We start from the raw sequence: 24,216 nt of genomic DNA on the forward strand, positions 1-24,216 counted from the left end.
ATGGTGGGGGTTTGCCAAACGTGCCTTCCTCCTAGCAGGTTTCTCCCTTTCGTTCTGAGTTCGAGCATCGTCAAAGCCCATGACACCTTTGGTAAAGGCTGTTCTCCAATTGCAGCGCTCGCAGGCCAGTGTTTCCCAGCTGTCGGTGTTTATACTACTTTTCTTTAGATTTGCCTCGAGAGAGTCTTTCCATTTTTAAGTTGGGAATAGAGTGGTTGCTTTGAAAGATGATAATCAGGCAAACGAACAACATGACCAATCGAACGAAGTTGATGTTGAAGAATCATTGCTTTGATACTGGTGATCTTTGCTACACTAGCAGTAGTTTGCCTGTCTTCCCTGGTGACGTTTCAAATTTTCTGGAGACACCGTTGATGGAAGAGTTGGAGATGGCGTTTATAAGTGGTCCATGTTTCACAGGCATATAGTACAGTGGTACCTCGGGTTAAATACTTAATTTGTTCCAGAGGTCCGTACTTAACCTGAAACTGTTCTTAACCCGTAGCACAATTTTAGCAAATGGGGCCTCCCACTACCACTGCACGATTTCTGTTCTAATCTTGAAGCAAAGTTCTTAACCCGAGGTAATATTTCTGGGTTAGCGGAGTCTGTAACCTGAAGCGTACGTAACCTGAAGCATCTGTAACCCAAGGTACCACTGTACTGTATTTCACGCCTACTCTGATATTGACCCTTACTTTTGCAGCCTTTCATCATCTTTTGAGGAGTTGGAGGTGGCGTTTATGAGTGGTCCGTATTTCACAAGCATACAGTAAAGTTTGTAGTACAACAGCTTTGCAAACAATAATTTTGGTTTCTCTGCCAATGTCCCGGTCCTCAAACACTCTGCACTTCAATAATAGCAGCAGCAGCAGCAGCAGCAGCAGCATCCCCTTGAAAGGGCTGCCCCTGCATCGCCCCTCTGCGCTCTGCCCCTCTCCAGGGAAGCCCCGCGCGGCAGCCCGGACCAGCCCGGGCGGTCTCCTTGGCCCCGGCGCCGCCCCCTCCCTCTGGCGGCGCCTTCCCCCGCTTGCCTCTTTAAGGGCCGGCGCCTCCCGCGCGCGCGCAGGGCCCACCTCTGAGTGACAGGCGAGCGGGTGGGCGGGGCGTGCGACGCCGAAGCGAGCGGTGGGAGGTGCCGCCGCTTTCGTCCGCCGGCCAATGAGGGCTCAGCGGGCGGGCCTTCCCCCCCGTGTGGCTCCTCCCCCTCCCGGCTCCCTCCCTCCCTCCTTCCCTCGCTCGCCTGGCGGCGCCTTCCCCGTGTCAGTTGGCGGAGTCCGGAGCCGGAGCCTGAAACAAAAGCGGGAGGCGGCGGCGGCGGCGTTGGCGTTGGCGGCGGCGGGGCTCCTGCGAGTTCGCCCGGCTGAGGCGCGCGAGCGGCGGCGGCGTCGTCCGAGAGAGAGAGAGAGAGAGAGAGAGAGGAGCGTCCGTGAGGGAAACTTTCTCCGCGCTTCCTTCCTCCTCACGCGGAGGCTCCGTCGGCGGGAGGCGAGGGAGCCGGACCGGCCTCCGGCTCCAGGGCGCCCGGGAGGAGGGCTCGCCTCAGCCGCCTCTGCTGCTTCCGGAAGGCGGCTCCGCGGGCAGCGCCGCCGGAGAAGCGCGCTCTTTCTTTCTTTCCCCCGGTTGCTCCGAGAAGGGGGCGAAGGCGGGCGGGCAAGGGGCCGCCGGCCATGGATGACCAGCCCCGTCTGATGCACTCGCACGCCGGCGTGGGCATGGCCGGCCACCCGGGCCTGTCCCAGCACATGCAGGACGGGGCCGGGGGCGCCGAAGGCGAGGGGGGCCGCAAGCAAGACATCGGGGACATTTTGCAGCAGATCATGACCATCACCGACCAGAGTTTGGACGAGGCGCAGGCCAGGTGAGCCCCCTCTCGTCGCCACCATTATCATTATAATTGTCATTTATTATTATTATTATTGCACTGCATTTCTTTCCGCGGCAGGATCCTGCTCCTCTCAAAGCCTGACTCGCAGCAGAGCTCTCTCTCTCATTGCAGCAAACAAAAAAGTATAGCTCTCCAGGAAAAACAACATCCCATTATCATTATGATCGTCGTTATTATTATTATTATTATTGCACTGCATTTCTTTCCGCGGCAGGATCCTGGTCCTCTCAAAGCCTGACTCGCAGCCGAGCTCTCTCTCTCTCAGTGCAGCAAACAAAAAAGTATAGCTCTCCAGGAAAAACAACATCCCATTATCATTATGATCATTATTATTATTATTATTATTATTATCGCACTACATTTCTTTCCGCGGCAGGATCCTGGTCCTCTCAAAGCCTGACTCGCAGCCGAGCTCTCTCTCTCTCAGTGCAGCAAACAAAAAGTATAGCTCTCCAGGAAAAACAACATCCCGGCTGGGTGTCTTCTGTGGCGCAACATGCCAGAATGGAATATTTAAGTGTACAGTATATAGGTGTGATTTCTAGTGGCGTGCGGGTACGTGGAAATGTTTAGAGAGAGAAGGTTGCTGCTCTTCTGTTCTTTCTTTCTCTTTTTTTGCCAAGTTAGGAAGGGCTGAATTGGCTCCTTTGGTCGCCTTGTGCAGCTGCACCTTCCCATCTCTGTTTTGTGACACCTCAAGAGCTGAAAGGCTGGAGAAGCCACTTTCTTTGGCCAAAAGACCGAAATCTTGTCCTCCTTTTAGCTGAGCTTTGGGATATTTAGGGTCTTAAATGCTCGGCTCCTCCATTTCTGTCTGCTGAGTGGGGCACTGAATGGAGCATATCGGTGAACGTCACACCAAAAATTATCTGGAAGACCTTTTAAACTTTTTAATCCTTAGTTTTATAGATCCGTTTTGAAGGGATCTGGTGACCTGAACTCTGTTTTTGAATTAGGGAAAAGGAGCAGCCATAAAAGGCCTTGTTTGCTGTACTGCAAACTTGGTTACTCCGAGTTCATTGCCACTACCGTTCTTTAACCGCAATCCAAGGAAGTTAAACTCACTTAATTCCATTTAAATGGGAAGGCTTATTCATAGACGATGCTTCTAGGATTGTGGCCCTTGTGTACAAAAAGGGCACATTTTCCTGCCCTCTTATATTGGTGAATGTTGTGCTGCAACTGGAGTCTTGTGGCTGTTGTTTGTGTGTAAAGACACAAACAGGTTTTTTGTTGCTAAAATAATGAGTTGAACATATTAGCTGAGCACAGAGGCTCGTAGAGTCTAGCCACTAAATGCCGCTTCACATATAAACATACAGATTTCATTCACAGATCATGCTTTCCATGTTGGAAATGGCATGAAATCTATGTATGTGTGTGACAATTGCACATGAGTATTTATCATTAATCACACATATTGGAACATTTGGCAATCTACACTTATATTTTATGTTACTCATAGCAAGTATGTTTCAATTGTTGATTTTATCACAGAAGCCAACACGCCGTTTTGTGCCTCATACAGCTGAATTTTGGGGCAGGGCGTAGTATTTTAAAATAATAATTATTATGGTTACACAAATTTTGAAATATATAATATTTTTAATTTCAATGATTAAATGGTCTCATTGGTCAATATTGTGTGCACATTTGAAATTGTAAATACAATGATTCTTAAAAAGAAACATGCCAGATAAATAGACTGGAATGCTGCACAACACTCTTAACATAAATCTACAAAATCATTACTGAAGTTGGAAATGAATACATGGATTTACAGAAGAGAAGAATGGACAAGAAGGAAAAATAGCAAAACAAAAGAAGAAAAAGTTGCCCAGTGACCACTAGAATTTTATTACCTGAAGAAAAGCTTCTAGCACTTCACCTGCATTTTGTATCTTGTACTTACCACAGAGATTTTCATTCTCAACTGGAGTAGGCAGCGTCTGTGTGTCCCTCAAAAGCTACACACATTACTAAATAGCTTTGCAGCTGCTATCTTGGTACTTAATCCAAAAGGCCTTAAAAAACAAAAAAACACCTAGAATGAAAAATGCCAGTTGTATAAAATGCTTTTCGTAAAACACTTGGCCTTGATGAGGAATAGCTTCTGTTGAACGATGCCTCCCAGTATTGCCATTAGACAAAGGGGAAAGAAGCTGCTTCTGAAAGTTTAAGTTTATGTTTGGTGAAATGTTTTTTGTGTGTAAAGATCTATATACTGCACTAATTAAATTGGAAATCAATACAAATGTAAGGATTCTTTTTATAGCCAGTTACTCTTTACACACTCCTTTAGCCGTTCTGCTAGCGGGTCCCTTTAGTAATGCAGCTGTAGAAAGCAGTTTGTGCATTTCAGTTTTTCCTATGATTTTTAATTATATATCTCTTTATAAGGAACTGTAGAGATGTTGCGGTGATGGCAAGGCTGTGAAAACGTGGCTGTGATCTTTTCAATGTCCTTTTACCCATTTTTGTGCTTGGCCAAAAAATATTTTGGAGGCAGAAAGAAGGTTTTGTGTACCAGATGCTCATACAGAGGGAACCCAACTGTGAGAAGAAGAGAGGCAGGAACCTTAGGCAGTGATATGGGGTGTCATTTAAGGGGCAGGGCCCTTAAAATGACAGGAGCTGTCCAAAGTCTTCACAAGCCTTGTGAAGGAGACTTTCCTAGTGAGTTGTGTCCCATATTAATCAGTGGAAGGAGGGGGCTTCCTTAGATTTTTCTGCCTGAGGCATCAAAACACTCACATACTTATGTAAGCTTCATTCAAAAACCCATTTTGCAACAGATGCTGGATGAAATTAGTCCTTTTGTACATGACAACAAATCTTTACAAAGTGATTGCTTCTAATATTTAAGAAATTCTATTTCTTAGACCTAAAAAATCTGAGCACCTGCTAGGACATGAAACTAATCAGCCTTATAAACAACAACTTGCTGGACCTCCAAGAAAAGAGGAGACTCAGAAAGATCCATTTGCATTCTGACCACTTGTGTAAATGCTAAATTAGCAAGGTTTTTTTTGTCATTCTGATTCATGTATTGGAGTGTTTGAGATTTCTTTTGGGAAGCCGACTGATTCTAACACCTTCAAATAAGCAAGTAGAGCATAAAGGTAATAAGAGCATGGAAGTAATTATTTTCCCTCCCTCCCCATTGCATGTGTGCTTTCTCCTGGCAGTGCATTACTGCATTTCTGTGCTCATTTCAACTCAGTGGCTAAAATTTCTGTACATCGGCTTTCCGTGATGAAGGACCTTGTTTATACTGTAGCATCTGCACAATGAATTGAACCACATGGGTGAATAAAATAACAACGTTCCCTACACTGCCACGAGATGGTGGTTCAGAAGGTGATTAATAAATTGAGTGTAATAATAATAACAATAATATCTGAAAAAGATCTTCATTGGACTTATGAATGGCTTATACATACTCCTATCATTGACCTACTCATAGCTTGGCCAGTAAACATGGTTTATGAAAGCTACTGAAATACTGCTATCAGACAGTTCCCTAAGCGGGTGGTATTTGTATTGCCATATGCGTTGGACAATCACCAAACTGGTGTCCCGTCAATATAAAACTGTAAGCTGTTTTTCACCCTTGCATAATTTTCAGTGATGACTTAACCTTCAATATTTCTGCCTAAAACATCTTTTTTTTGAGGCCTCTGTGGCACACTCTAAATATAAACTATTTTGATCTTGTTGCAGAAAACATGCTTTAAACTGCCACAGAATGAAGCCAGCACTTTTTAATGTTTTGTGTGAAATCAAAGAAAAAACAGGTAAGGAGAAACGCATCGTCTTGCACCTTTTTCCTCTTTTGCTGCCTTTCACATTTCATGCATTTCTAAAAAAACAAAAACAAAAGAAAACTTGTTTTGGTGTAAATATTTTATTTAAAGGGGAAAGCAGCTATTGTTTTATTCTTTGGAGAATGCATTCTCCTATCATATAAATGTCTAAATAGCACAATGAAGTCATTTGTGTGCCTACAATTGAGGGAATATTTTTTCCTGGGCATTATATTCCTCATTACTTTTTTAAATATTACATTAGTTGAAAACAACCCATAACTGGATTAATTCAGCTGCAATACTTAAATCTTTTTTTTTTTAAAGGGAATATTTGTCTTAAGATTTTAAGAGCTACTGTCAAATACATGGCTCCTAATGTGGAAAACACACGGAAAAGCCTTCATTTAGCATACATTGAGTCCAGGTAATGCACACATAGACACTCAAAGAGGGCAGTGTGGGTGTGTACACACACACACACCTATAGATATGAGATTGTTGGCTGTTTAAGGATCTTGTTACTTTTATATCAAACAGTGGTTTTTTTGGTTACAAAGGTGCTAATGGCATGAGGTTGTTGATTCGGTCTGTGTTTCCCACTTCGCAGAGGCCTCCTGCCGTGCACTAATACACTTATAAAATGTCTCAGGGGGGCATTTAAATTTTAAAAGCAACAATTAAAAATAGCTGTCATCAATCAAGGGTGATCTTAAACAGCAGATGCTCAGAGAAGAGTGTTCAGTGACATGCAACACTTATTTATTTCAATTTTCGAATGGTCTTCGGAAGGGGAAATCCTGGCTTACATCTTAGCCCACAGGAAAAGGTAGCTGGGAAGGCCACTGCTGAGTTTCAGCTCTTGAGTCGGGCTGATGTGCGTTGCAAACTATCTACTCCTCCACACGCCTCCCCCCCACCCCACGCTTTTTTCCTAACAAGGATGTAACAGTCAGTAATTCAGATCTCAATCATATAAGTAAGGGGTATGACATGAATGAAAGTGACAACAAATATGATTGCAAACTCACTTGATATACATTGAAAAGTGATGCATAAAAGGGAAAGCAGCTTTCAGAAAATGATGTCTATGTGCCTTTAAACTATGGGTGACTATGTTTCATCGTGTGAACAGCTGAGTGAAATGGGATTATTTGACTCCAGCAATCTATATAAGATGACTAAGGAGGTCCTTTGTTAAATCTTGTTTGTGCAGCTTGTAACCTAGACAAAGCACCTAGCATTGGCATTCAAGCCTCTAAGGCCCTTAAGGCTGCGAAGCCGAATGCTGACCTTCTTTAGAAGCCATTCATTATGTGGCTCTTATAATATAATGTAAAGGGGTCTCTGAGGTCTTTCTATAATGCGATGTATTGCTGCTTGAATATATAAGTTTAATAGCAAGAACATCTGAATCTTCTAATCTTTTTCTGTTACTCTATGTGTGTTTTCTCTCTCTCTTAAAAAAAAAAAAAATACTTTACATTGTCCTCTGTTTTCATATTCTCTTATTTGGGATTTTTTGTCTCTTGTGTGGCAATCTTCTTAATTGATTTCTCCCCTGATCTGAAATTGAAGTGCTTATGAAGTGGTAGCAGATGGTTAGTGAAAACTGAACCTCTTTAGAACCCCTCTTCCCGGTCTAATATTTGGAGAGGCTGGGATTTGGAGGAAGGTGAGAAAATCTGACTTTCACTACCAGTGGGCTAATTCTGGTTGTATTACTGGCACAACCAGTGAGCAGCAGCTTGTTCAGCACAGAGGGCCACATTAGAAATATTGTCAGCTGGAGGGGTGCAACTAATTTGCATACTATTTGCATGTCATTGTTATAATCTCTGTACCATTTGAACCTTGCATAATCAGCACCTGCAGTTGAAATATCTCTTAGACTTATTCTTGCTAAGACATTTTTGCACGTACAAATGGGGAACATTTGAATGGATCATTGCCAAATGGGGAGATGCCTGGAGTCTTTGGAATCGTAAATTTTGTGTTGAATTTCTCTCTCCGTTTGTACCTGATACTTTTGCATTTTTGCCATTACGTTTTCAAAAATCATCTCTGCATACATGGGAACAGGAAGCGGGTGGGGTGGGGGGAGATCCTATAATTCTCAGTTTTAGAATGATGCTGGCTGTTCAGAAGTGTTTGGGGAGATAGGGACGGACTGCATGTTGATTGTAGATTGTAAATTGTCCACCTGACCTGCCACTCCGATGCACTGTGCGCGAGGTTGCATACAAAAAATAAGTCATATGTAGGTTTTTGTTTTTCTTAATGCTTATTGTTGTGCTGTTAGAAGTGTTTGTGTGTTTTAACCAGGCTTACTTCTGCTGGGTATACCCAGACAACCATGTATTCACACACCTATATCCATAGCATTGAGAATCGAGGTGTGAGTGGTTGCGGTTGCGCTCTTTAGCACTTTCAGCATAAAGCAATGCAGCCCAGGGGGTGGGAGTTGTGGGTTCTGGCCTCAGGAATATTCCAGGCTGACATTTGCTTGCTGGATACATTCTATGCCATTGCTTAATTCAAAGTAAACCTTCTCCTGGATTGTTTGACAGGCATCTGGGCACTTTTTAATATTTTAACAATATTTAGCTTATTGAAATTATTTTCTGTGTGAAAGGCTAGTTCCCTCCTTGTGCATTCATCATGTCAGTGCCCCATGGCAAAATCTCTGGTTACTGGTTTACTATACGTTTTGTAATTTAAAACCAAACTGTCATGCTAAATAAGTAGATGCAATTATTTTGGGGGGAGAAATTCCATAAGCTGCCGGTCAGAAAGGAAAGAAGCAGTGCTGAGTAATACAACTGATTCTGTCAGAATCTTCTTCCAACAATGATTGAAAGGGGAAATGTACTGATAGATCAAAATCTCACTCTGCTGAAATCATTTGCGGCTCCTATTTGGTGTCTCTGTGTTTTTTGTTCATCTCTTTTCACTCCTGGTGTTCCAGTGTTCTGAAATGGGCATTCACTTTTCTACTACTTGATTTAAGTGACTCCAGAGTCTGCTGGAGACTTTACCACCATCCCTCGCAACAGTGCGGCTAATATTTCACAGTGTTAACATTGCCGGAACAAACCTAAAGTGTCTATAAACTTGTTGTAAAAAGAGGTCATCTTTACCGGCCAAAGAGATCTCCCTTGTCTGCTGATGTTTCAATTTATTTTAAAGGAAAGGATTTATGGATGCTTTTTATGTAAGCTTGAAGTAGAATACGTTGAGATGTATGAAATCTGAGCATGTTTATTTACAAAGAAGATAGAAGGCAAGATTTAATTTTGAAGTAAGGGGAGGGAAACAAATTTTGTTTACATGTTTCTCTGGATTGCATATGTACTTTTTTGGCAGGAAGTGAGTACTGTTGCGTAATGAAGAATTGAATTGTGAGGCCAGCTTATAGTGATTAATTGACTATTTAATATTTTATTTGCAAAATGTGACAGATTTCAGAGTTATTGTAATTTTAACTTGGGGATTGTTTTGTAGAGCATGGTGAGTGTGAAGTTTAAAAGTCAACTATCTGTATAATCAAAATTTCTGAGAAGGAATGAGAGCTGGTGTCCTTTAATTGCATAGTAGGTGTTAAAAAGACTTCAGTCTGTCAGTTAGCATAGGTTTCTTTCTTTGATGTAGAAGGGCAACACAGGATCATTACCCAGTTTTGATGCCTCATTCATTCCTTCTTGTGAACTGTCTTTATTATTTAATTTTGCTTTCCAAGATCAGTTTTGGGATATAATGATCTTCCCTAGTGTTTTTTAAAGGAAAAATGTGTTAAACTTTCCAAAAGGAAAACGGAATTGTTGCACTACAAGACTATATTAATAAAATGGAAACAAATGTACAGTTTTTAAACATGAGGATCTGTATTCAGATTTAGAATTTGAGGAAACCTGAAGATAATCTTGAGTTTTGAAATCCTGATTATGTGTATTTAATTTCATTTAATTGCTTACCCCATCCATGTTTAAGTGGTTAAAATGTGTACACTTCATTCATGTTTTCAGCATTAAGATACTATTTTTTCCTATACAGTAAAACATACTAAAAATATTTATAGGCAGCATTGACCAGTTCTTTAACTGTTAAGATAATAGTTTATTGCTCTCTCACGCTCATCACCAATATACTACTTCACACTACAAATATCTTCTGCTCTCATCTTGTACAATTATATCTGCTGCAAAGTTAACAGATATTTTGAGGAGGAGCAGGTTCTTCCTTTCGTTTTCTTTCTTTCTGTATCCCACCTCAATACTACATTCCTTATTTTATTTATAAATTCTTAGGTTGGATTTCACTTCCGACACCTTTGTTGTTGTTTCTGCCTGTCACTTAAAATACAGATTTAGCTATATACAGAAATCAAATGCTTCCTGGCTGCACTCTTTTTTCCTCTTGTGTCCAACCTTTGTCTTGTGTCCAACCTTCTTGAGCTTTGCCGTTGAGCTTTGTGTTGATGTTCTCTTTAAAATGATATGATGATCTAGCTAAAATTAAGCATCTAAGTCTCATTAAACTTTCATGGGAGCCATGGAACTAATTCTGTTAACAGCAGAAGCTTACACTGTGGTAGCCCAAGAAAGAAATGAAGATTTATTTGTGCCGGGAGCTGTACAAATGCATAGAAGGGAGAACCTTGCCTTTTATGCACCTGGTGTTTTGAACTGTACCTCTTACTTTTTTTTGCCTGGTGCCAGAAGATATGTAATGAAGGTGCCTGGGGAGCCTCTCTGGAGAGAGCATTCCACAAGTGGGGAGCCACTGCGGAAAAGGCCTATTTTCATGTTGCCACCCTCTGGACCTCTCGTGGAGAAGGCATACAAAGATGTGCCTCAGATGATGATTGCAGGCTCCAGATTGGTTCAAATGGGGAGAGTTGGTCCTTGAGGTATTGCAGTCCTGAGCTGTTTAAGGCTTTATAGGTAAAAACCAGCACTTTGAATGGGGCCTGGAAACTAACTGGCAGCCAGGATCCACGTAATATGCTCAAACCATCTTTCCCCAGTGAGCAACCTAGCTGTCGAATTTTGCACAGGCAATGGCAGTGCCTTCCACAGCACATGAAGGCAACTTGCTAGCTTAGTGGGTGCAGGACAGGCTTTGTAGCATAGGTTGCTCTGACAGTTCCCTTCCCCTCAGTGTCTGCCGCCTGAGGCAACCTCCTTACTCAGCCTAATGGTAGAGCCAGTCATGTTGCCAGGTGGAACATGATTAAATTAGTTGGGACTTGGCATTTTTAATGAATTGAAAGAGCCATCTCAGGCAGCAAATACCAGATTTCCTGTCTCCATATCTGTGTGCAGCCGTTAGGTGCAGAAAATGTCCGGTACTGAAATTAACACAAAAACAGGGCTAAGGGGAGGGGAGAAGTCAAATAGAGCTCATATACTTTGTTTTTGATGTGCATTCATTGATGTGTATGGTGATATGACTGACACACACCACCAAATCTGTAGTGTGCAGGTGTAGCTTCAAAATATTGAGTTTGAATTTGGAAGGGGCTTACGGAGACAACTGCTTCAACTTTTACCCACACCCACATTGCCACACCACAAAGTAGAACTGAAAGTATGTTAGTAAGTGTGGACCAGGGCTGTGCAATGTCTGATTTTCAACACTGATATATCAGCAGTTAAAACATCACAATATTATGATATATTGCCATTGGAAATTGGGTGTTCGGATGAGGGAAGGAGCAGCCACAGAGATCACACGGGTGGGGGCATGGAGATTGGGCATGTGGGTGGGCGAAGGAGTGTGGAAATCAGGTTGGGGAGGGCCACACAGGGGCCCAATCCTCTCCTCCTTTGCGCCTCTTCCCGGAGACCCCTTGTGTTGGGAAGGCGAAGTCCTTCCACTCCTCCCTAGACAGAAAAAGGGAGAAGGAAGAAGCAGCCCAACCACAATTCTTGCTTGGGGTGGAGAGTTGGAAAGTGGAGGAGTGATCCGCTGAAGCAGCCCCCTCTGCGTGGGAAGGGCGGCTGGCTGAGGGTGAGCCACAGTGAATTGGCCGGAGAGAGAAGTCATGGAGCAGGGCATCACAGTTATGGGGAGGCGCTGAGGCTGGGGTGCAGTTGTGGGGTTTGAGACATGTGCTTGTGGGGAAAGGGGTGTACAGTTGCTTCACAAACCCAAGCCAAGATGTCCTACATCCCTAATCCCATCCCTCCTGGTTGGTTGTGTGCAAAAGTGCTAAGATGCCTGCAGGGGTGTTTGGGACTGGGTGTCCATGTGCTCTCCCTCCCTCCATTGTGGAGGGTGCTTAGGGTAAGTAAACCTAATTGTTTCATTTGGAACTGAAATCTTTCAAGGGCTAAGCAGGCAGGCTTCCTGCCTCTAGGGTGTCCCAGGGAAGATACTGAACATGCTCTGCACTCTTCTTCCTTGTTCGGATGCGTTTGTTCTGCTTGTGCCATTGATTCTGAAATGACGACGAGAACAGTTTGGGAAGGAAAGAGAGACCCTTTTCTAAAAATAATAATAAAAGAACCGGGACTTTATCTAGTCCTGATGTTAAGTAAACTTGAAAGGAACAACGCTGGTTAAGGAATCCTTACCTTGGCTAACCCTCACGGCCTCCCACTTCTTTGTATCTCAAAGGAATTGAATCAATGAGATCCGACTGCTTGTCTGAATAGCAGCCACCTCAGTGTGATAAGAGCTTTCCATTTGAACAGTAGCCCCCCACCCCTCACTGCTTTAGGCTTCGCTGGTTTAATACTTCAGGGGGTATTGGTGAATGAGGGAGAGTTTGGCATGTGCGACAATGTTTCTCAAGAGTGGAGCTGGACCACCAGTGGGCCTTAGGCCACTTTCAGATGGGCCTCAGGGCTATATCCCACCCACCCTGCCTCCACTTCCTCGCTTGCCAGCCCAACCCACCTACCAAGCTACAGCCTTTTAGTTAGACCAGCTTCAGAAGGAAAGGAAGGCACCCTCTTCTAAGGGAAAAGGGCCTAAAAAGAGATAAAATGTTAGCATTTCCTGTCTTTATTACAGGGAATAGAAAGGAGAGGGATAAGAAAGGAAAGCTGTTATAGGAAGAAGTAGTCAATGTAAAAGGACCAGGGAGGAAGGATGCATTTTTCTTAGGGTTGTGTCTTCTGTGTTCAATCGGAGTGTGAAAAAACTGGTGAAGAAATCCATAGTTCTTACATCATTTGGTTAAAAACACTTTGAGATGGTTAAAACACTTCGAGATGCATGCAGGAAGAAAGCTTTTTTTTTTTTTCTTAAATAGCCTTCACGTAGGGCCTCTGGGCTAAACAATTTCTGAATAAAATGAGGAGGGTGATTCATAATACAGGGAACTCTCCATTTGTGCAGGGGTTGCGTTTTGACACAGCATATGCATCAACGGGGTGAGCATTAGCCCGTCCCCTTCCAGGGCCGAAAACTGTGTGTGCATTGGTGATCATGTTCGTGCTGAACACACACAAAAGTTAGTATCCCCATAGCAAATGCCATCTTAAGGAAAGCTCCGCTATGGAACTCCTTGCCACAAGGAAAATGCTGTGGTTCATAATTTAGCAGTTTCAAAAAGTGTATTATCTATCAGTAGAAATTGCTGCCAATAATAAAAATTACCAGCAGAGACTGTGCCAAAATTTGTCTGTATCTCTAGCATTTTATGACTTGATTTGGCCTCCTTAATTTTCAGCCGTCTCAAATGAGCTCTTTTAGTAAAAGGTTTGGTAGGCCCTGCTCTGTGGTATTTTCTTTTTTCTTTCAATAAAATGGTAGAGTTGGAAGTGATCCCAAGGGTCATCTAGCCCAACCCCCTACAACGCAGGAATCTCAACTAAAGCATCCATGACAGATGGCATCTAACCTCTGCTTAAAACTGTCCAAGGACAGAGAGTCCCCCACCTCTCTTGGGAGTCCGTTCCACCAGAGGCATAGCGTGGTGTGTGCTGTAGGGGCTGTGTCTCCAGACACAGATTTTTGAGGGTGCATGAAATAGGTGTGCCAATGCAGGCAGCCGGGCCCTCCTCCCTGGCATTAGAGGAATCAACACCCATGGAGAAGAGTGCTGGGCCACTCCAGCGGTGTGAGTGATGAGGACTGGAGTTCCATGACCAGTTCCTTCGGCCATGCACTGCCATCCCAGTGTGCATGACCCCCCCCCCCGTTGTGTGCATACACCCCCCCCCTGTGCCTTCCCTCCCACACTGGGCACTGGAATTCCCATTCTGCTGCTGCATACCACTTTCAAACAGCTCTTGCCATCCTAAAGTTCTTCCTGATGTTTAGTCGGAATCTCCTTTCTTGTAACTTGAAGCCAGGAGAAAACAAACTTGCTCCCTCTTCAATGTGACAGACGTTTGGATAACTTGGGGGGAGGGTGCTTTTCATTGGTGAGGTTGGAGGCAGATTCATGGAGCTTTCCAAAAATCTTTTCAGGATTGCACTAAGAGTTGAATTTTCTTGCCTGCCCAATGAACATGTGTGGATTTTGTGCAAGGGAGAGGGGTTTCCTGTTAGCCAGTTTGGAAAATAAAAATATATATCTCACCCTTTTTAGTCTTGCATGTCAGGGTTTTGTTACGTGCATTTCCATGTGTAACATGTAGTTCCACTCCTGATCTAGCTTCTGTTAGACTAGTGTCTAGATAGCCTGACACTGCTTTCCACAAACTGGCATGGCTTTAGTTATAGACATTCTGGCTGGGAGTTGGCAGCATTTGTGTCTGGCTTGCCAGAGCTCCTGCTTTCTGCCATTAGAGCTATGTTGCCCTGCAACCTTTGCCTATGGATTGCACCCATCTGTGCTTGGGGTCCAGACAGCCCCCCCCCACAACTTCAACAGATGATTATTTTTAGGAAGGGAGGAGGCAGGGCCAAATTGCACCAGCACCTTGAATTAATTATGATTTTAACTGACTTCACAAATTAATAAATTATCAACAAATAAACTCCAAAAATGCCCATCAGGGGAAAAATGCCTCCATTGTCTCACTGCTTCCGTGGCTCCTAATTCCTCTCCCACCCATTACTGGTCTCACAACTGAAAGCTTTAATTTATTCAGCATACAATCTCTTTACTCCACTGCTTTCTGTAATTTATACCTTATACTGCCTGCTGTCTCGAATTATTTAACTCCGTAAGGCATTTAGTGAGAGACTGGGTACAAAATCGCTATGCAGAATAAGGCTTGGTTAGACAGTCTGCCTTTCACATTATTAGCTGGATTTTAAAATACGGCCCTAATCAGATACTCCCAAAGGAACAGACGACAAGAAGAATTACACACCAAGGGCCAGTTCGCACAGTTATTTGCTTCTCCACGCGAATAGCCTGTTCCCAGTCACGTGTGTGCAGAAGACCTCATGGAGAAACAGAAGCATAAACTTTGCTTTACATGGTTATAAGGCAGATCAGTTTCTGTGACCATGGCAGTTGCAAAGAATGCTGCTGTGATCATGGAAATTGTTGCAGGACACAAATAGTTTAGTTCACACTTATGTTTCTTCATATAATCATGGGCATGTTTATGTTCAAGCATGTTCCATGTTGTGATGCGTCTGCTCACATTGATTAAGAATTGCTAATATGGAGTGAATGTGCTGGCCTGAGCATACTGGTCTGTAATCCTTAGCAGTTTCCAGTCACCAATCTGCAACCATTACAAGAAGTGTGCAGGGATGTTGGGGACATTCAAATGTAGCTCTGCTGTGAAGCAAGATTACATGGCCATCTCTAGTTGGTGGTGAGTTTTGGATGCTACGAATAGCGGCAGACATGTAGACCAGGGGTCAGCAAACTTTTTCAGCAGGGAGCCGGTCCACTGTCCCTCAGACCTCGGGGGGGGGGCGGATTATATTTTGAAAAATAGTAATAAATGAATGAATTCCTATGCCCCACAAGAAACCCAGCGATGCATTTTAAAGAAAAGCACACATTCTACTCGTGTAAAAACACGCTGCTTCGCTGACCATCCGCGGGCCGGATTCAAAAGGTGATTGGGCCAGATCTGGCCCCTGGGCCTTAGTTTGCCTACCCATGTTGTAGACTGAAGCTTTGACTCACAGAGTGCAATCCACTTGCACATTCTTGCACATTTTCCTGCACATTCCTCATTGAAATGAGTAGTAGCTGCAAGATAATAGGTTGTTGCAAGAAAGTTTTGGAAACAGAGTTTATTTCAGTATGATGGTTTGACCAATTAGCAGAGATAGGTTTGCTGGGAAATCTTAATTATTGGGATGGAGTGGTGCAAATTTGCAGGACTGCAGCATGTTATGAGAAATTGATTTCATGTTGACATCATTTGCACTGGTTTCATTGTGGCCACTATGTTGGCTTGATACATCTAAATGATTAAAAAAAGAGGATGAAGGTGGGGTGGGACGGACACAGGGAAGGAGAGACAGAAGGGTGCTTGTGTATTTGTCTTGTGCTTTTCATTCTTGCAGGGTGGTTTGGGGATCCAACCCTGGAGCTGACATTTGGCTTCTGCTAATTTCTTGCCCATACTCTTATTCTATGAATTCTTGATCAAATACCCCGCTTGAGGCATCCGGGGAGGATTAAGAATGGGTGTATCTACCAAAGCTTTCTCCTCTCCCTTCCCCAGCTGCTTCTTGCTATTTGCAGAGCCTGTTTTTCAATGTTGCTCAACATTTCCCGAGGTGTCTGGAATTTGCTTTCTGTCTATTTGGGCCTTCCTCTAACATTTGCACACCTTGAGTGCCTTAAGCTTTGCACACAGGACAACATTGTGAAGCCCCACAGCTTTTCGCTACCTCTTCAGCTTAGTGTCATGATGCAAGGAGCAAGCTCAGTTCCTTGTGCAAGTAGAGGACCCTCTTCGCTACCTGAAAGATTTCATAGAATAGAATGGTACCATAAGGTTCATCTAGTCCAGCAGGAATCTTTCACCCAATGTGGGCTCGAACCCACAACCCTAAGATTAAAAGTCTCATTCTCTGCCAACTGAGCTATCCCAGAAGGTTTCAAAAATGGCATGAACAGGCATCCACTGGGGATGGAATTGTATGAAGAATATTCTCTTTGCAGGCAGGAGGTTGACTTGATGGATTCATGCCATCTTAAGTTTAGCCTCTTATTTTCTCTCTTTGGTTCGGTGGTGCTCATCATAAGGTGTGTATGTATTGTGTGGGGTGCACGTTAGAGTGGAGAGCAAAAAGATTTCGTTCTTAACTTAACGTGAGATGACTTTGAACATTCAGTTGCTAACACAGTTTATTGGATTTTAATACTTCATCGTAGAATATCACATTACCTATTTTGTGTCTTAGTATCCATGGCATGTGACAGTTTTCTGTGGTCCCTGTTTGGTACTATAGGGTACCGTACAGAGCTGGGAGCATGACTTAGTCCCTGGACTAAGCAGGTATCATTTTCCTGGAATCTTTCTATGCTGATTAGGAAAGAAGGCTGCCAGTCAGACTGTCCAAACCACAAAGGGTCTGGTCGGTCAAGCTGAAGCACATTTCCATGTCTGCAGCACAGGATTCGTCCGCTGAAGCCACCTATGAATGTGATTTCTGCAAAACAGAGACTTTTATTTCCTGGGACCAACCAGGCAACAAGAGTTTTTCTTAAGCTGTCCTTGTAGGCAAATCTAAAAGTGCTGCTGACTGCCTACTGAGGCTAATTTTTAAAACATAAAATTTAAGCAAGTGTTAGCTGTAGCTCCCCATTGAGAGTGTACATGGAAACACTGAACCAAACAGCTTTTGAATCTGCCAAGACCTGTTTGCAACTTTATACACCCTTTGCTGTAGCCAAAAGCATTGCTCTATATACAGAATAGCGACCTCCTTCCGGCCCCTGGCCTGTTCTAGGCTTCAGTAAGGAGATACATAAACATACGACCTGTGGGTCCCAAATTCAGTACAGTGGTGCCTCGCAAGACGAAAATAATTCGTTCCGCGAGTCGCTTCGTCTTGCGATTTTTTCGTCTTGCGGAGCGCGGATTCCCCGGGTATTAACAGTTTTGCGAAAAAGGAAGCAAACTCGCAAGACGTTTTCGTCTTGCGAAGCAAGCCCATAGGGAAATTCGTCTTGCGAAGCACCTCGAAAAATGGAAAACCCTTTCGTCTAGCGAGTTTTTCGTCTTGCGAGGCATTTGTCTTGCGGGGCACCACTGTAGTTCTAAGGTGCTCAGCTCCATATTTTATTTCTGAATTTGCAGCATTAGTTACTTTTACATATCACTAGTATCTGAGTTTGAGAGTGGGGGTATTTAGAGGTTCTAGCTCTGTACCTCCTTGATCCAGGTTTGTGGTTGTGGTGAGGCTTTCCTGTGGAATGTTATCAGAATGTACTGTCAGTTCTAAGAGCTGCATTTTCCTTCTGGAAAGGAACATGCTAGCATATCCAGAGCAAAGTTTGCTCTGGTGTATTCTGGGAAGAATATGTCATTTGCCATGTCTTGAACCCAGTAATCCAGACTTGCCAGACCATTCTGGAAGAAAGAACAAAAAAGACCCATATTAGACAAAGAAAATTTTGACTGTAAGGGACAAATCTGGACTACTTTGTTTTAAAAAGCTAAACAATCTCACTGGAAGAAGATAATTTAGTGCATGCTTCTAGCTAATGACCTTAATTGGTCATTATCACAAATTTTGGCCTTCTCTCTTCCCTTCTCCCTTGTATTCCTGCTTCCTTTTCCTTTACTGTTTTCAAAACATCTCTGCATCCAACAGCAACAATCTGCCCTCCCAGAAATGCCTGTCCCAAGATTCAGGTTACTACCTCTTCACACTTGTTCTCTTTCTAAACCTCTTTTTCCATTTCCTGCTTTCTTGCCATTCGTCTTCTTTCTCCTCACTCATCAAAGCTCTCTTCTTGTTCCTTGGTCTTGGTAGGAAAGGAGCAGCAACAACAACATACTAGTTTTCCTCTCCCTGGTGTGTGTGTGTGTGTGTGTGTGTGTGTGTGTAGTTGAAGCAGGGGTTGGAGGGCAAGGTTAAGGCATGGGACTGAACTGGCTAAGAGTTTTTTTTAAAATGGGGATCAGACATTGCTTCTTCATCCCAGAAGCCTAGGACTAGGCGAGTCTACAGTCCAAGGCTTCAACATCCAGCCTGTGTTTTTTGCTATCCACGCTTATTGCATATCTCTTCCCACTGAAAGCTCATGTGCCGTTTTGCTGGTTTCTACTGTTTTCATGATTTATCCTGAAACAAGCAAAAAACAAAAACAAAACTTAACCTGCTTGCATTATGTGGCTGGGGCTAAACAGTGTGTGAAATCTGTGAAACTGAGGAAAAGGCCAATCATTTTAGTTAGTCCGGCCAGTCCAACTGTGGATTTTGACATTTTAAAAATAAAAAGAATTCCTCTTTGGGTTTTGCAAAATGCAGTCCCTTCTGGCTGGCCCCTAGTTCTGCTGCTGCTGATGGATTTGTTTGAGAAAAGAGCTGTGCTGGTATCTGCCTTTACTGACCGTGCACCCCTGGGAAGCCAGCTCTTATTGGAGCATGGTACTTCGAGGGGCTTGTTGTGCTGAAGGGGATGGAGAAGGACCCCTCCCCTCCTGAGATCTCTCTCTCTCTCTCTCTCTCTCTCTGTTTCTGCAAAGCTGCGCCTGGTGTGTTCACCCTGTTCTCTTTCCTTCCCAACAGAGTTCATTGAAAGTTCGTCTCTAACCAGCGAACAAAGTGGCTCAGAACTTTTCCTGACTTCTTACCCTTTGTCCCCATCACTCCATTTAAGACAGGAATCCAACACTACCAGGGGGTGGCAGATGGGGCATGGTTTTTGCATGAAATTATACCCCCTAAAAAGACTATAGCAGCATACTTAAAAAAAATTAAAATGCTGATCAGCACACATTACCCAACACCCTCATTCTGAAACCGTAGTGTGAGGGGTAGGATGGTTTTGCGAGTTTTCAAAATGTTAAGATGGAAGAGATTTTAAGGTTGGAGCAGGAACTGAATACTACCTGGGAACTTCAGTTGGTAATGAAGTTTGTTTATATAATGATTTATCTTGAAGCAACCAAAGAAACTTAACTTGTTTATGTGGATGGGGTTAAATAGAGGGTGAAGTCTGTTGAAACTGAGTAAGATTCCCTGGATAATTGAGAGGCTTGTGATTTTCATCTTTCGGCAAGTAGTTTGAAATTGTGTAAAGAAAACCAATCAAACACCGCATGTAACCACGATGTTGGCAGTTCGTAGTAAATGCACACTTGTTAGGGGAATCTGTTGGGGTGGGTTCAGGGCTAATGGGGCAGGGGAGCAGATACTTGTTTTTATCTGTAAGCTCCCTTAATTCAAGTCGGGGGAAAGTGGGATAGAAATTAAAATATAATAATATATAACAAACAAACAAATAGCTATCTAGCAGTCAAACTTCTTTTACCACAGTCTGTTCTAAGCACCTTACTGCTGGAAAAAGCAGAGAGTAATCATATGAAAGTCAAGCACTACTTTGAATTATTTGTCTTCTACTAGAGCCCAGGTGCAGTTTAACTAGCATGGCTGCCACATTCTCCAAATTTCCAAAGTACATCCAAAATACAGATGTAGCAATTAATGTCTGCTTATACTGTATAGCCAAGTAAAATCCTGCTCATATACAGCATCTGGTGCAAGGTTTCTGTTGTTCACTTTTTGGAGGAAAATGGTGGTGATATCCTTATTGATACAGAGATCTCTTTCAAGACATCCAAGCAATGACATGGGCCTCCGTTTGTTCATAAGTATGGATATGGACAACGATAGTCTTTTGACTCCTAAATATGTTGTTGTGTTGTATTGCTGTAACTATATCTGCAAGCCATTATTCACTTACCTAAATGTCCCTTCTCAGCCACCACTTTGCTCTTCACCAAAAGTTTAAAAACTTCCATAAATTAGTGTCAACGTGCTTTTAATAATGTGAAAAGACACACACTGATACCTTGATCCATAAAGGCTAGGGGCCACTCCTTACTAGAAAAGAGTCCCCATTTCCTTAAGTATCTTCGTACAGTTGCAATCACCATGGTCTGATTTACATGTGGTGGAAACCACTGAAGAGCACTTGCCTACATGGTCAGCACACTTTGAAAATCAATTTGAAATATTAGGATAAAGCGGGGTGGGAAGAAAAGAACCACAGACAGTTGAGGTGTAGTGAATAAGTGGGGAGAGCTAGGTTCAAATTTCCATGTTGCTAGGGCTGAGTGCTCTTGGGCCAATCAGCATCTATCAAAAGGCCTTGGCATTGTTGGGCACCTGTCAAAATTTACACCTCTGTCGTTCGTGGTGGTGGTGGGTAGAGACTGATACCAACCCCCTGGCCTTGGTGTTTTTCTTCCTTGCTACAGTTGCGTGCTCATCTATGCTCTCCAACTAAGCAAACAGTGAAAGGAGCAAAAAGCACTTAGTCCACACACCCTCATTCATAGAATTGGAAGGGATCCCTTGTAATGAAGGAATCTCAACTAAAGCATCCATGAGAGATGGGCACCCAACCATCATGTATGTCCTCTTCCTCACCCCCCCCCCAAATGCTGTGATAGGTTGCCTCTTCCTTAGGTGGTATATTTTGCCTTGCTTGTCCGACAGACTTGTCCATTTACATAACCCTTCTCCCTCATTTTAAATGAGGATCAAATAAGTGGTAATGTTTCTTGTTTTCCATCTGTAAATCTGCCCCTGCTTTCTTACTTTCTGCAGATTCCACACCCACCCACCCAGCACACACATGCTGCTTTCAAACGTGAGATGTACTTTCTGCCAACATTTCACCTCTAGCAGATAACTTGCTGACTGGAATACTGAGTGCCTTGGAGCTAAATATCAAACATTTCCCACCTGCCACAATTGTGGGCAAGGGGATCGAGAGGTTTGGGACAGACTGATTTGATGGTTTAAAAATAACTCTCTGGGCATTTATATACAGTGTGGCTCAAGACTTAAGCATTGCTTCCTGTCTCTTAATCTGTCTCTTGTAGTTCTCTTTGATATTTGAGGGAGTTTTGATGTCCCCACTGTGGAAGGACGTGTGGATCCAGAATTGGCCTCCACAGTCACTTACGGACTTACTGTTAAAACCGTGTTTATGGAAGACAATCTTACTCGGCTACGAGTGATCGCCAAAGAAGAAGAAGAAGGGGATCTAAAACAATGTCCTTTCCAATGTCCTTTATAATGGCTGCATTTTTAAAAGCTGATTTTATTCTTGTTACTTTGTTGTTGGCTTTTATTTGTGAATGGCCTTGGTTTTTCTTCTCAAAATGGTGTATATAAATTCTGATGGTGATGAGATGATTTAGCAGAAGTGCTGTGATTCTGCTGCTGCTTCCTTCTCCAGTAACTAATAGCTGGACGCTATTCTAACATATTTAACTTCACGTGGCTTGAAACCCATGTCAGGAATATATGGTTTCCACAAATAGTTTACGGTCCAGTTGGAGCACTGGCCAATCTTATTGAGCCACATTGTTGCTCTGAAGCAGAGATTCTCAACCTGTGGGTCCCCAGATGTTGTTGGACTACAACTCCCATCATCCCTGAGCTCTGGCCTTGCTAGCTAGGGATGATGGGAGTTGTGGTCCAACAACCTCTGGGGACCCACAGGTTGAGAACTGCTGCAAGGAACTGAGAACATGCTCTCTTGCAGCTGCACATAGTGAAAGTCTCATAGTAGCGAGGAAGCTTCCTTTCAAGAAAGCATGTTTGCCTTTATTGATCTTCTCATTTAGAAACTCCTGACAAGCTTCCAAGGACGTTTGCTGACAAGTAATGGAACTGAAATTTGTATTTAATATGGATTGTTGTTGAACTTGTAATGCTTAACTGTATTATGAATTGAGCAGAATTTTCCCCCAAAGTTCTTCTCTAGCTCATAATGTTAGCTGAGATTCTGCACATGTGCAGTGAAATTTCACCCTCATTTAAACCCCTCACATACTTCTGGATATAGCGTTTGGGAGGCCATTGGATTTAGCCAAGCTATAATTCTAAGGGAACAATATGATAACATGTGCACGGTGTCAAATTACAAGCAGAAGAGAACTCTGAGAGAACAGATGTGCCCCCCCACCCCAATTAATCTACCAATAAAGCTAGTAAAAAATTAAACCAATTGTGCATCAGGCCAATGGGAAGTTGGCCCATTACTATTGCAAACCTTGTGCCAAACACCCCAAATGAGAAAATGCCATATTGCAACTAGAAATATTAACTATTGCTGTTACTACTGCTGCTGCTGCTATGACAGCAGCTAACAAATTCCTGGTACGGATGTACTAACTATCAGAGCTAAGGAAATTGGAATAGTAATGGTAGAATAGCTGCAGTGTGAACAGGACTGATCAAGTATTGTTCCATCTTTCCTTTAGGGAGGTTGTCAGGTGAGTCTTCTCCATTATCTGTTTTTGTTGCTTCAGAGCTCTTGAATTATTTCTTTGTGCATTGCTCCCCATTCAAGCCAGTTCATCTCCATTTTTCACTGCAACACTAGGTAAACCTTTGCCTGCTGTTTTTACAGCGTTCCCATCTACAGGCTTATGCACAAACTTTTAATTCTGACTCCTTCTTGGGGTGGGGTTAATAGTTCAAACTCATCATTTTTCTTTGGGGTTGAAGTTGTACAAAAGCAGCCCGCTGTGAGATTGTTCTGGCGTCTTGGCCCTTGGCAGTTTGGGGGAGTAGGGCAAACAGAAGAAACAGAATCTGAAACTCTCTAGGGAAACTTGGGAAGGGTCTTATAGGCAGTAGGCTGACCTGAGAAGTCAGAGGAAGCCTGGTTTTTCATCCAAATTGCATTCCAGCGCAATCCAAATAGCTTACCTTTTTGGGACCTTGTAAGCGGGAATTGTCTGTTTCTTTAGAAAGGACAGCTAGAGCCTTTGTAAATTTTTTGGTCATATCTTAACGTATTATAAATAACATCAAATGAGAAGAATGGCCAGCTTAAACCACACAATGCTTTTTATTGTAGAAATTACATAGCAAGGAACATCTTGGATGATTCCTGTAATTAGCCCACTCTCTGCATAAAAACTATCTGTAGTGAAGAGACACTCTAATGAGAAACATCCTTATACTTCCATATTAGTATTAATGGGACATATACTTGAGCACTGATGGAACCAATACAGAACTAGGAGAATTTTATTTTTCAGTTTTGGACACTTGCTGAATTGCACTGTAAATTTTTAATGTGAATTGTCAGGTTAATTAGAACTTTCTTAACAAGACTGATAAGAGTTGGTTCGAACAAGGAAGAAACACTGTATTACTAGATTACGGCAACTTACGCTGCAGTCCAATGTGAGTTTCTTCAGGGGAAGGCAGACACTTTTTAAAAAAGCACAATGGGGACTCTTGGAAGCACCCTCATGGCTTTAAGCCAAACTATGCCTTTCAGCTCCAGCTCTGGGGGAAATGGTTTTGTAAATGTGAAGCACTAGCTGGATCAGTGCTGATACGCTGGGCCTATATGTTGTCATCCAAAATCAACTCCATCCCCCAATTTCTGTAGCATTTTTTATAAAGCTCCCCCCCAAATTATTATTAAAATGAATA

General features: G+C 43.0%; 1 protein-coding gene across 3 annotated transcripts in view; it reads left to right on the top strand.

The window, feature by feature from the left end:
• The first annotated feature begins 1,648 nt into the window (after positions 1-1,648).
• Positions 1,649-24,216, top strand: part of PBX1 (PBX homeobox 1) — a 233,994-nt gene continuing 211,426 nt past the window's right edge. For 2 of the 3 annotated variants that reach the window (XM_079981595.1, XM_079981597.1), the window contains exons 1-2: positions 1,650-1,861; positions 5,612-5,685. In XM_079981595.1, the coding sequence (XP_079837721.1) occupies positions 1,671-1,861; positions 5,612-5,685 (265 nt within the window). In that variant the 5' untranslated portion in view covers positions 1,650-1,670. Of the gene's footprint in view, positions 1,862-5,611; positions 5,686-24,216 lie in introns of all 3 variants that reach the window. The other variant, XM_079981596.1, reaches the window with a different exon arrangement.

Source organism: Podarcis cretensis (assembly GCF_951804945.1).
Source record: "Podarcis cretensis genome assembly, chromosome: 6".
NCBI lineage: Eukaryota > Metazoa > Chordata > Lepidosauria > Squamata > Lacertidae > Podarcis > Podarcis cretensis.